General features: G+C 35.3%; 1 protein-coding gene across 3 annotated transcripts in view; it reads right to left on the reverse strand.

Moving 5' to 3' along the window:
• Positions 1-9,835, reverse strand: part of Cog1 (conserved oligomeric Golgi complex subunit 1) — a 113,641-nt gene extending 103,806 nt beyond the window's left edge. For 2 of the 3 annotated variants that reach the window (XM_081733865.1, XM_081733863.1), the window contains exons 1-2: positions 9,664-9,835; positions 4,149-4,309 (exon numbers count right to left, since the gene is read on the reverse strand). In XM_081733865.1, coding sequence (XP_081589991.1) covers positions 4,149-4,285 — 137 coding nt within the window. In that variant the 5' untranslated portion in view covers positions 4,286-4,309; positions 9,664-9,835. The remainder of the gene's footprint in view (positions 1-4,148; positions 4,310-9,663) is intronic. The other variant, XM_081733864.1, reaches the window with a different exon arrangement.
• Between the last annotated feature and the right edge of the window lie 2,197 nt (positions 9,836-12,032).

Consider the following 12,032-nt stretch of genomic DNA (forward strand, 5'->3'; position numbering starts at 1 on the left):
GCTTTTCTGTGTAAAATCGTCACAGGCGACGAATCGTGGGTCCACCACTATGACCCAACGAGAAGAGGAGGTCCATGGAGTACCATCACAAAGGTTCTCCCACTCAAAAAAAAAAAATAAAAATAAAAATAAAAATAAAATAAAATAAATAAAATAACAATAAAAATTTTAAAAAATAAAGGTCTATGCGTCAGCAGGGAAAGTCAGGTTTTTCTATGTGAATGGCGCTGTCTACACTGAGTTTCTTCCCAAGGATACTACTCAGAGCGGTACATCCAAATCCTAAAGAAGCTAAACGCTCGACTGACACGCATCAGGCCTGACAATTGAGCCCATCTTCTTCTCCATGACACGCTAGACCTCATACTGGCAAGCTGACTACCAGCACAATATTTAAGCTTGGATGTACTGTCCTCCCATGCCCCCATACAGCCCTGATCTTGTACTCAGCGACTTTAGATGAAGGTGTTCAGCGTGCTGTACGATTGTAATGTAGCTCCAAAGCCAAAGATTTTTAGTGACACCATGGAACAACTGGTGCGCCGGTGGAGGAAGTGCGTGAAAATGGATGGTGACAATTTGGAAATGTCATGTTCCAGAACTGAAGCCTAAAAGTCAAGTTACACATTGTATTTTTATTTAATTAAATTATGTTCACTATAACCCGAGATATTAATCAGTAGGTAAAACTTTTCAGCGTACCCTCGTATATCAGAGAGAACGGGATGAAAATAAAGTAGTTTTCAAAGTACATGTGTTACATATTTTTATATATAACACAGAAATTTTTCATTTTAAATTACATAATAGAGCAAAAATTCTGTAATCTGATTATCAGTTAGACGTTTGACAAAATCTAGCAACACGGGGTTCCACTATACGAATGGCCCATCCCTGTTTACAGTCCATTCTTGGAGTATATAAGGTTTCCATTCAAAGAAAGAAGAAATACTTACTGGTGTTGTTTTATTTTAATGTTACGATGTTCAAGTAGATCGAGTCCAATATTCGCTACAGAATATAGAGCTCATTTCATGTATTCTCAAAGACGGATATGAACATTAATTCCTAATACAGCAGCAAATTCTTCCCGGAATAGTAGACTGTCCCACGCATAAGGCATATTGCTGAATATAATTCTAACACAGGAAAGCGAAGTTCATTTGTATTTTGGTAGTCTACATTTGTGATATCAACACTAAATTTTAGTTCCTCACAATGAAATCGTAAGCAGATCTTAATTTATTTATTCTCCCCTACGTTTCACAGTATTTCTTAATGTATCTTGAAGTTTCGTTCGACAAACGAAACTTTGAGATATCAATGTTTGTGAAAATTCACACACGATACTTCTCGATTTCACGTCCATTATTATAATTCCTAGATCAATGTTTCCATGCAATACAGTTTCTTAGGTGTTAATTCTAGCAAAAGTTGTTTCACATTATTTTCTGATAACCTGAATATAATCTTATTTCTAACATTTACTACTTTACCTGAAAAAATACATTAGAAAGAATGTTGCTCTAATAAAAATACTAGTCTGTAAATTGTCTTGTATAATTAAAACAAATCTAAACAGTTGTGCTAAAATTTACCGTTTGCACTATCCACTTAAATAGGTGCAAATCTAAGTTATCATCAATGTACTAGCGGTTTTAGTAATGTTACAAACCAAAACAATATGAAATACTGAGTGATATATTTCCAATGAGAATACAACCGTAACATGACAATTTTAGCGCCAATATATACTTCTTGCTGATGCGAAATATTCTGTAGAAATATTTGAAATTACTGAAAACGATAGCAAGAGCATCAAATCACTCTTACTTCAACGTGCCTTTCCTACAGATACAGTATTCAGGTTAGAAACAAAAATGCAGGTCACATCAAATCTCCCAAACATCTTTCATATACTTTCACTAATTCCCTGCTACAAGCATCTGTTTTAAAATTTCGTTTCTCGTTGAGCTTTCACGACAGAAAAATAAAATATGTCAGAGTCACATATAAATGCATACACAAGCACATTACATTATAACAGGAAAATGCTATACAGTGCGCAGAATATATGTTCAGCTTCCTCACAAACATACATGTTATGGGCCAGCGAGTATATCATTTCATGCACCAGTTGACCTTTCCTCGGAACTCCTCTTCAAAGACTAATCAAAATGAAATTATTTATGGAAGGTTAACAAAGTTACTAAGCTTGATGCTTCTTCGTTTCACTTAATTAAACACAGATGCATCGAAGCAATCTAGGATTCTCTAGGAAATCTTTTATTAGGCATGAATACATACTTTCTACCTCAAATGCTAAAGCATGAACACATATATAAAGAAAGCATAGCAGAAAATGAACGTTCAGTTCAAAAGTGACCTTCTTAGTGTTTTAAACCAGAACTTCCCGGATCCATGTCAGCCTCAGAAAACCCAGGAACCTGGTGAGTACTTTCTATTGCTCCTAAATATTAACAAACCTTTGAGTTTCACGTCCCACGGTTATGCCGGTTAGACTAAAGGAGACGGTGATAATGAGTAATGAATGAAACTGTGGAATGAAGAAAGTGGGAGGAAACGGGAGAACCCCGAGAAAACCCACGCACACGGTGTTTGTCCACCACAAAGTCTCCTAAATATTAGTATTTATGTAGTTGTTCAAATCACTACTACTTTACATTTGTTGTTATTTATGATTTAAGTATGAATTTCAGTTATATTTTTCTAACATATTTAAACCGACAAGAGAACAGTAGCACAATCACAATCTTCTAACTTCCTGCAGAATATTCCGCATTTAAACTTTCAAACTTCAAATTTTCGACGGGAATCGCCTAGCTTTATTAATGATGAAAATAAAATAAAAACGCGACAAAAGAAGAAGTAATATAGGAACAGAAAAGTCTTCATCCCATATGTCCGTTCTTTTCGTTGTCATTTTGTTCTTAATAATGCTTGGAGTTTTCAAATGAAAACTGTGAATTTAGGTATGGAATATTGTATTTCACGTAGGAGAGTTAATACTTACATTTTTCAGACCGAAAAGTCAAGCTCTTTGTAACCACTTAGTGCTAAGATATATCTAAGTGTTTCATATGACCTTAAATTGAGTCCTAATACCAATAGCTTTAACTTGTTTGTTGTACATTACAGTTAAACATGGCTCTAAGTTATCTATAATGAATATATATGTATGTATGTTACTGTTTTGCAAATTTATAAACATGTAATTTTAAAAAGTTCTAAAAAAAGAAAGAAAAAAAAATCTTTCAAAGTCACAATATAAACTATACCGCACATAAAACAGAACCGTACGGTCACGACACAATTAGTGTATTTACATCAGAGACAATAAATAATTCATCCTTCGAATTATGCAATGCAAAACATATGAATAAAATATTACTTTTGACTATTAAAATTATACTCTATAATTCACAGATATGAAATATATTTAAGCTTAATCTACATACAGAAATATGAAATTAGTTCCAATGCTTTCTGAAATGATCAACTGGACTGGGAATCAAACCTGATCTCCGCTTTACTGTGTTAATGCATTAAACCTATGTTGTATAGTCAGCCCCCTGAACAGTCAAAATACATTCTTGAGATTGGTGGTACTTATTCAGACTGCAGGGGTGGAGGTAACGTAAAGTTATCGCAGTGAGCCACAGTTCTGAGTTCGATTCATCATCCAGTTAATTATTTTTCATTCTTGCACGCTTCAATAAAATCTGTATCTATAGAAGATACAGTGTGAGACAATCTCATTGTTTCATTTATTTGCTATGTAATATCCTATCCTTTCTACTCTCGAAGTATCACATGAACGCACACATATATACAAGGTCCTTACGTTGACTGGAGATTAACGTTCTATTTCAGTATCAAGGCTAAATGAGATAAGAACTATGTTTTGTTTAAATGAAATAGTAACATTTACTGAGGTTTGTATCCGGCACAAGTTCCTTCAAAAAGGACTGAACCTGAGAGTATGCGAAGAGAAAACAACCGCAGTAGTCATTTGGCCACGAAGAGGCAACTACTACAAAAGATTTCTCAACTTTATTGGCCAAGTTTACAAATATAAAAGCTCCGTGTGAATCTTAATATAATAAATTACTTTTGATATAACTTACCCCACCATTGTTCTCAGTTCCTCTCTCTTCCTTTCAATTTCATACTGAAGTTTTTTCTGTGTTTTCTGGATTTCACCCACAGTCTTTTCCTCAAAGAGTTTATCAGGATTTATGTTCAACAGAGGTTGCGGTGGCATCTTGAAATGACACTTTAAAAAAATCTATTCATACATAAAAAAATCATAATTAACTACGCATATTTTATAACATAAAAATAAAATTATATATGATAAAAGGTAATGCTTAATGATCAAAATATCATATTTCCAGACGAAAGGCTGTCACAATTTTATAAAAACAGAGATCAAATATATTTTGCCTGATAATTTTCTGCCTTGTAGGAAATTATTTCGGCAAATGATAAACATATCTGAACAAAACTAACTAAGGGACGATTACATATAACAGAAGTCCAGTACAGGCCACACTGGCTCAGTGGTAGAAAGTTCTTTTCTGGTGTGTGCGGTCCCTGATTTGATCGCAGTTCGTTATCATGTACAATACGAGGTGATCGTGTCAATGAACTATGTACGCTGCAATCGGAAATGTCCGCGATACTTAAAGCAATTATCCGTTAGAAATGGAAACAACTAATACATCTAACTACAGATGCGGGAAATTATTCTAATATATGCTCGTTTCTTGTGTAACAAAATACGAAAACATTCATCGGTGTTCATTCAGTGCTTCATGATGTTAAACTAGATTAATCAAATTACATTTTTTAAGTATTTATTTCGCCTCTTTCTAATTATTTATTATTATTATTATTATTTTTACTTAATTGTAAGATCCTGACTTAACTGTCCCTCTTTAAGTATATAGCTTTATGAGCTGTCTGTACTTTAATTTTAGTAACTGCCTTTAGCGCGAGCAGATCTCAGTTCGATTACTGGTGAGGATCTCGGTTGAAAAGGTGTAACAGTTTTATCAAGCAAGTCATCCTGAGTGAGGTTTTTCCTAATTCACACAAGGCAAATGAAAGGATGGTGTCTAGCACAGGTCTCAGGCTACTTCCTTCTTAGCCCTTTCCCGGATAGTATGCTAGATAAGGGACATAATCCCTCAAATCTCTCATACGTGATGGGCTTAAGGCACAGATGCCGGCAATGCCCTGAAATATGTATAAACAAATTTAATATTTTTAAAAATTGTTGTTCGGGGATTAGGGAGCTTGGCGCTCCCGTGCGTATAGTTTAAGTAATTTCGACTTTTTGTTCATTGTCTTATGTGTACTCCTTCTTTCTTTATTTTCTACTTTGGTTTTCGTGCCTTGATAATTTGCCTCTGTTCTTATTGTCTAGTGTGTGTCCTTTTCAGTATGTAGTCGGAAATGTGATAGTTATCGCTATAGGTCTTTCTTTTGCTATTTTATACACTGCATATTTCAAGTTTTGACAAATTTAGAACTGTGTTATGATATGAAGTTAGCATGGACCTAAATTTATCAGCAATTGAAATATGTGATGTTTAAAACATCACAGTCCGAACCACTATGATATACAATTAAGTCGAATCCGGAGGAACTCGTCTCTGGTGATATTTAAAGAATTGTTTCGAGGAATTAGTTCCTTAGAAATCAATTCATTGACACATGAGTAAAGTAAAAATTAAAGTAGGTGATCCTAAAGTCATCTAAGTAGTGACTTTACAACCTACACACAACTTTAAATAGAATATTTATAAACTATATATTGGCTTCGAAGATTAAATTGTGCATGATTTTTTCTTTCGACAGTATCTAACCCAGCACATTCGGTGCCCTATCATGTGCTACGCGCCTGCCTCCGTAATGGGGCGTTTACACTTGGTCGATTTAGTCGCACGACTAAATCGACTCGCTGCATTTGCCACTAAATCGAAGCAACTAGGCCGAATCAGATCGATGGATGTGTTCAATTATTTCAACCATAGAAAATAGAACGTCTTTCAATTCAGTTGCCAGTCGATTAGTCGCCTTCGATCAACAAGCGATTAAGTTGAATTCCTGTTTACACGGTCGATTAAGTTGAAAGTGACGTCAATTCAACTGAATCGAACGCAAATCGACTAAGTGTAAACGCCCCATAACACTTAGCTTTGAAGAGGATTATGACACAAATTTACTCGAGCACTTATAGACCTACGTAATAAAAAAAGGACCCACTAATAGAAGACTTATGTTAAGAAAGCAAGGGGTCAAGGTGTATAGAAAAGGTAGCAGAACGTTGTTGGACATGGCCAAAAGCAAAGGGAGGAATAAGGGAAAAAGATAGCAGAAAGGTGTCATTTATTATATAAATTGTAAGGATTGTGATATGAAATATATTGGGAAGACGGGGAAATTATTGAAAGAAAGAATTAAACAACATAAAAGTGATGTGAAATATGGCAGAGAAACTAACGCAATCTGCAAACACGTAAAAGAAAAATGACATGATGTGTACTGGAAAGAAATTATTGTGCTGGAACGGGAAAGAAGGTTGTGGCCGAGAAAGTGGAAAGAGGCCAGGTGGATAGAAAAGGAAGGGGATGTAAACTTAGTGAATTGGACCAAAGGTATCAACATTAATAAAGAATGGAGGAATATTGTTGATAAATACAAAAAAATGTATGTGAATTGATGTATTCAAGGAGTGAAATGGGGTTGTTTGTTCTTGTTGTTTCTTTCTGGTAGAATGTTATGTTTTCCCATTGGTCAGTTCAGATAGATTTCTACGCTTCTGATTGGCTGTTTGAACGGGCCACTTAGATAGCAGATAAGGAGATGGATTGTGTATATATACTGGAGTAGTTTTTATATCACTCAGTGTACGTCTAATGAGGATCTTGGCTAGAAGATCAAAACGTCACGTGTAAATGTGTTTTAATTAAATAAGTGCAGTCTTGTTCAGCAGTGTGTTTACTTTTCTAATTTTATTTGCAAGACATATGACTATGATCGTCTGTCAGTATGATAATGAAATATAATGTAACTTAGAGCCATGGGTTAAAAGCCGGAGACTATGTTCAGAAATATAAAACCTAAACTACCTTAACCAAAGCCTTAACATCTTCGACCTAATCTGTTGCACAAAGGCCATGTTTTGAAAAGAATGGAAAGTTAAGTAGTGAAAGCACTTTACTTCCTGAATAATTATTTCTAGTGATGTCTTTAAACTTAACATACTACTAAGAATTCAGAGCAGATTACGAATAGCCCGTCAAATTAAGAAAATAATTTTATTTTATTTTTCTTGCTTCAAATGTACCCCCAAAAGGTCCTGGACTGTTATTACTCTGGCATATGCCCAAATAATTGCGTGCAAACTGATATGCCCTGGAAATGACTACGTGCTTTTCTATTATATGCAATTACTTCATCACGAAAGTCATTCGTAGTGTCTTAGATGTTGTTTCTTAGGATAGGAGTTTTATTTATGGGTATAGATTTCTTTACGAGGCGTGTCCGCAGGAAACAGCGATGTAGTATATAAGCATAGTGCAAAAAAGGGGCTGGTTTACTTTTGGCACATCCTATTTTGAAAGATTTAAAGGTAAAATTCAATACTTTGCATGAAAAGATATATGTATAAAGGACAAATTTCTGCAGGCGATTGAATTGAATTCAAAGTAATATAGCTGTATTTTAGGTTTACAAGTGCAGGGTTACTAGTGTAAAATCATTACAAGTGCTTTACGACGAATAAAATAAGTGAGATCATACGAAAAATTACTATATTGTATTAGATACTATTTTCCACCGGCGACCTATTTCTGCACAGTGTATAAAAAACTGTATTCTATGTTTGCAAGTGGATTGCTACTAGTATGAAACTATGAAAAGTGAACTGAAACTCGTATCATTGCCAAAGCCCATTTGTTTTCACTACCCTCGCTTAAGCGTATACTTGCCGTTGCTAACGCGCCTGCTCTCTTCGGAGCCCCGACTCATATAGCATTTGCGCCTTTTAGTGGTCACATAGCACGGATTAGTTTTTGTTGTTTGCACTGTAGTTTTTGTGTCATAGATCCTGACGGCGTATTTGTACGCAAATCGTAAAAAAAAAAAAAAAAAAAAAAAAAAAAAAAGTAAATTTTTCAACAATTACTTCTGATGGCACCTATACCATGTGAGATATTTTCATGTCGCCCAGCGGAAATCATGGGTTCACTCGAGCAGACGATTCAACCAAAGAGAAAATTTATAGGTAAAATAGGCTACAGCGTGAAACATTTTTCGTGAAGGAATGAAAGTGGGAACATAAGTAATTACTCTCAGTGCAGAACATATTGAACTGAATTTTGAGTGATAGTGAAAGTATTGTATGTGTAAATATGCTCTTCCACTATCCTCATTTATGCGTATACACCCTTCGCTCACGTGCGTGCTTCCTCGCTACAGCTCGGGCCCCCTGCCCTGACTCGGTTACACAGCATTCGTGCTTTTTAGTGACCACCCAGCACAAACAAAATGAAATGAATTCTTTAAGTTTTACGATCCACAGTTATGCTGGTTAGGCTAGAGGCGGTGATGATGAGACATGAATAAAATGGTGGAATGATGAAAGTAGGAGAAAACGGGAGAACCCCGAGAAAACCCACGAGCACGGTGTTTGTCCACCACCAAGTCCACACGGCGCGAGCTGGGATCGAACCAGGGACCCCACGTTGCTTCGTGTTGTATGCCACACGTCCACATTGTATTTAAAATGAGCCCTTCTGAAGTCAATCTACACCTGAAATCTTTGAGTTTTACGTCCCACGGTTATGCCGGTTAGGCTAAAGGAGACGGTGATAATGAGAGATGAGAGAAATGGTGGAATGAAGAAAGTGGGAGGAAACGGGAGTACCCCGAGAAAACCCACGAGCACGGTGTTTGTCCACCACAAAGTTCACTTGGCGGGGGCTGGGATCGAACCCGGGACCCCAAGCACCAGAGGTGAACGCTCTACCACTGAGCCACCGCGCCCCCCTCAATCTACACCTGATCTAACCTAACCTGAAAATATGTCAAAATTTGGTAGAACCGTCTGCTCGAGTAATGTCCAAATCATTTAGGAGACAATACGAAGCAAATGAGTGAAAGAATTATAATTTTTAACAATTATTTCGAGTCATGTGCCAAAAGTAAACCTGCACACTAGAAACACGATATCGCATAAAATCATATAGAGTACTTATAATGGTTTTACACTCGTAACTCTATACTTGTAAACATAAGCTTACTTCTGATATAACATACAGAAATACTCCGCCGGTGGAAATTAGTTATTTTATACAGCTGCCTTTGATATGCACTCATTTAGTTTAACCCTTGCAATTGTTTCATACCTGTAACATTATATTTATAAATATTGAAATACTAATTTCCTACATTGTGAAAAATTCATCCGACAGTACAATTTAATATTCTTCACAATACTCTTTCAAATGCAGTCACTCACTTTAACCATAAAATTACCATTTTTGTGACGGACTATTCTTCATCAGTACCAATATTTCTTGACTTAAAATGAGCCTTGTACAATCTCAATAAAAGTAAGAAAACACTTACCTTAGCTCCTTGGTTAACGATCTAACGAAAACTATTTATACAACGGTCATTCTTATAATACGAAGTAAATTTTGCTTGTATTCTCTTATGTTGTTTCTTTTCGCATTACCAATGATTAATGCTTACGTTGTTGATATTACGCTTTGCAGCCATGTTGAGTTTACAGCAATGTGACCACGCAGCAAAAATAATTCGTGCTAACATATGCAGAAAAAAGTACTAGATCTGGGGAAAATACTGACATTTTATCTGCTCCCGTTTCATTCTATTTATGACATTTTACTATATCAATATCTAATTCACTAATTATTGGAAGGTTTCCGGCATTCCCCCTCCCCTGTGGGTGGAAAGTGGCCCCACATTCTTGAAAGAACCCCAACTTTAATTTTTTAAAGTCAAAATTCGATACAAAACGTGTAAAACACTTACTTCCTCCCAATTTTGATTTTACACCCCCAAACTAAAAATTCTGGCGGAATCCTTCCTTAATTGTCGTATTAGAACTCACTGTAAAACCACTAAAATAACACAAGTATGACAAATATAGACGATGTCGGGATAAAATAAGAAATATTATAAAATGGGCTTATAAACTTGAGTTTTAGTTCCATAATAGCCTACTGTTTAAACGGATCACCAGCAAGGGCTCCGATCCTGGGGGGCCGGAGGTTCCGGGCCCTCCCAAAGTTCATGTGGGGCCCCTATTGTATTTATGAATATACAATATTTGGGATAATTTGAATGCAATTTGTCTTAAAATTCTCATAAATATACCTTCTGCATCTGAATGGGCCCAACCCAAATTTACAGAGAAATCGGCGCCCTTGATCACCAGATATGTAATATTGTTTAGTGTGGTCATTTATTAGTTTTAACGAACCCTTCGTTCTTTGACACTTTTGTACTTACTATTTTGCCCGATAGAATGCACTATAAATTACAGCACAAAATAGATAGAAATGGCTCTGTTTCCTCACAACACCCTTAACAGTAAGATTTTCGTAATATTTTACATAAGTAGGAGTTTTACTTTGTATATAATTAAACACAAACAATTTGCTGAGAAAAACAACATATTCACATTAAAAAGCTACATGCGTGTGACAGTTTCGCCAACAAACACTTTGGTTTGTGATGTGTCTGATGAAGCCAAAGTATTAGTTGGCGAAACTCATACGTATGTAGTTTTTTAATGTGAATATATTGTTTTGCTCAGCAAATTGTTTCTGTGAAATTTTCTTACGTTGCCAAATTTTCATAAGTTTCCTTTTTCTCTCCCAAATGTAGAAAAGGAGGAGAAAAGCACTAGAGTTATTGTTGAACGCAGGGCCATCGCATGGGCGGGGCGAACGGGGCAATTGCCCCGGGTGCCGCGACTAGAGGTTCTGCCAGAACGACAAACCAACGAGATTCAAGGAATTCGGATTATGTTGCTAAATGATTTTCTTTTTGTAAAATAATAATAATAATAATAATAATAATAATAATAATAATAATAATAATAATAATAATAATAATAATAATAATAATAATTCAGATATTTTAATAATGATCAGGCCACTGCTAAGTAAAATTGATTTATTTATTTCATAAGAATAACACAACAGGATTAATGCCCAACTATAGTGTCGTGTAGATAATTATCTATCATACAATATTATACAAACACAAGTATACGTCGTTTAATTATGCAGAAGCTATTGCTCTAAAATTGTTTTGAACTTGTTTTCGGATATACTAAATACATCTACTACATGAAATCTAATTATTTCGTTGTATGATGCACACATTCACCACAGACGAGACTTGTTTAATAGGTTAGTTCTTGCTTCTCTACGATAGAATGTCACAGTGTTTGGTCTTGCTATTCTAGTCTTACCTATTGGGACACGTAATAGTACTTCTGAAACTAATTCTGGAAGATCAATTTTACCATTTAATAATTTATGTAAGAACAACAGATCAAAAGTTCATCTCCCTTTTTCTAATGTTTGAAAACTAAAATTCGTTACTATATCTTCGTAGGGACATACTTTGGGTAGGAAACAGTTTTCTTGTATGCAAGCATTTTTGAAAATTTGAACTGTGCATTTTCTATTGCATCAGAGTATTTAGTGACATTTGGTGTCCAAACAGTACCACAGTATCCTAATTTTGACCTCACATTGGAATATAACCTTATAAATGTTGATTCTTTGTAGAAATCCTGCCCTATCCTACAAATTAAACCTATGTTTCCATATGCACTACTCGTTATTTCGTCAACGAATTGAGGAAAGGCTAATTTGCTACAAAATATAGGTCTAACTCCTAGATCTTTGATAGTATTTGGGGTAGACAAGGAAGTGCCACATATTGTATAGGTAAAG

The sequence above is a fragment of the Thermobia domestica genome, chromosome 12 (assembly GCF_964235325.1).
Source record: "Thermobia domestica chromosome 12, izTheDome1.hap1.1, whole genome shotgun sequence".
Taxonomy (NCBI): domain Eukaryota; kingdom Metazoa; phylum Arthropoda; class Insecta; order Zygentoma; family Lepismatidae; genus Thermobia; species Thermobia domestica.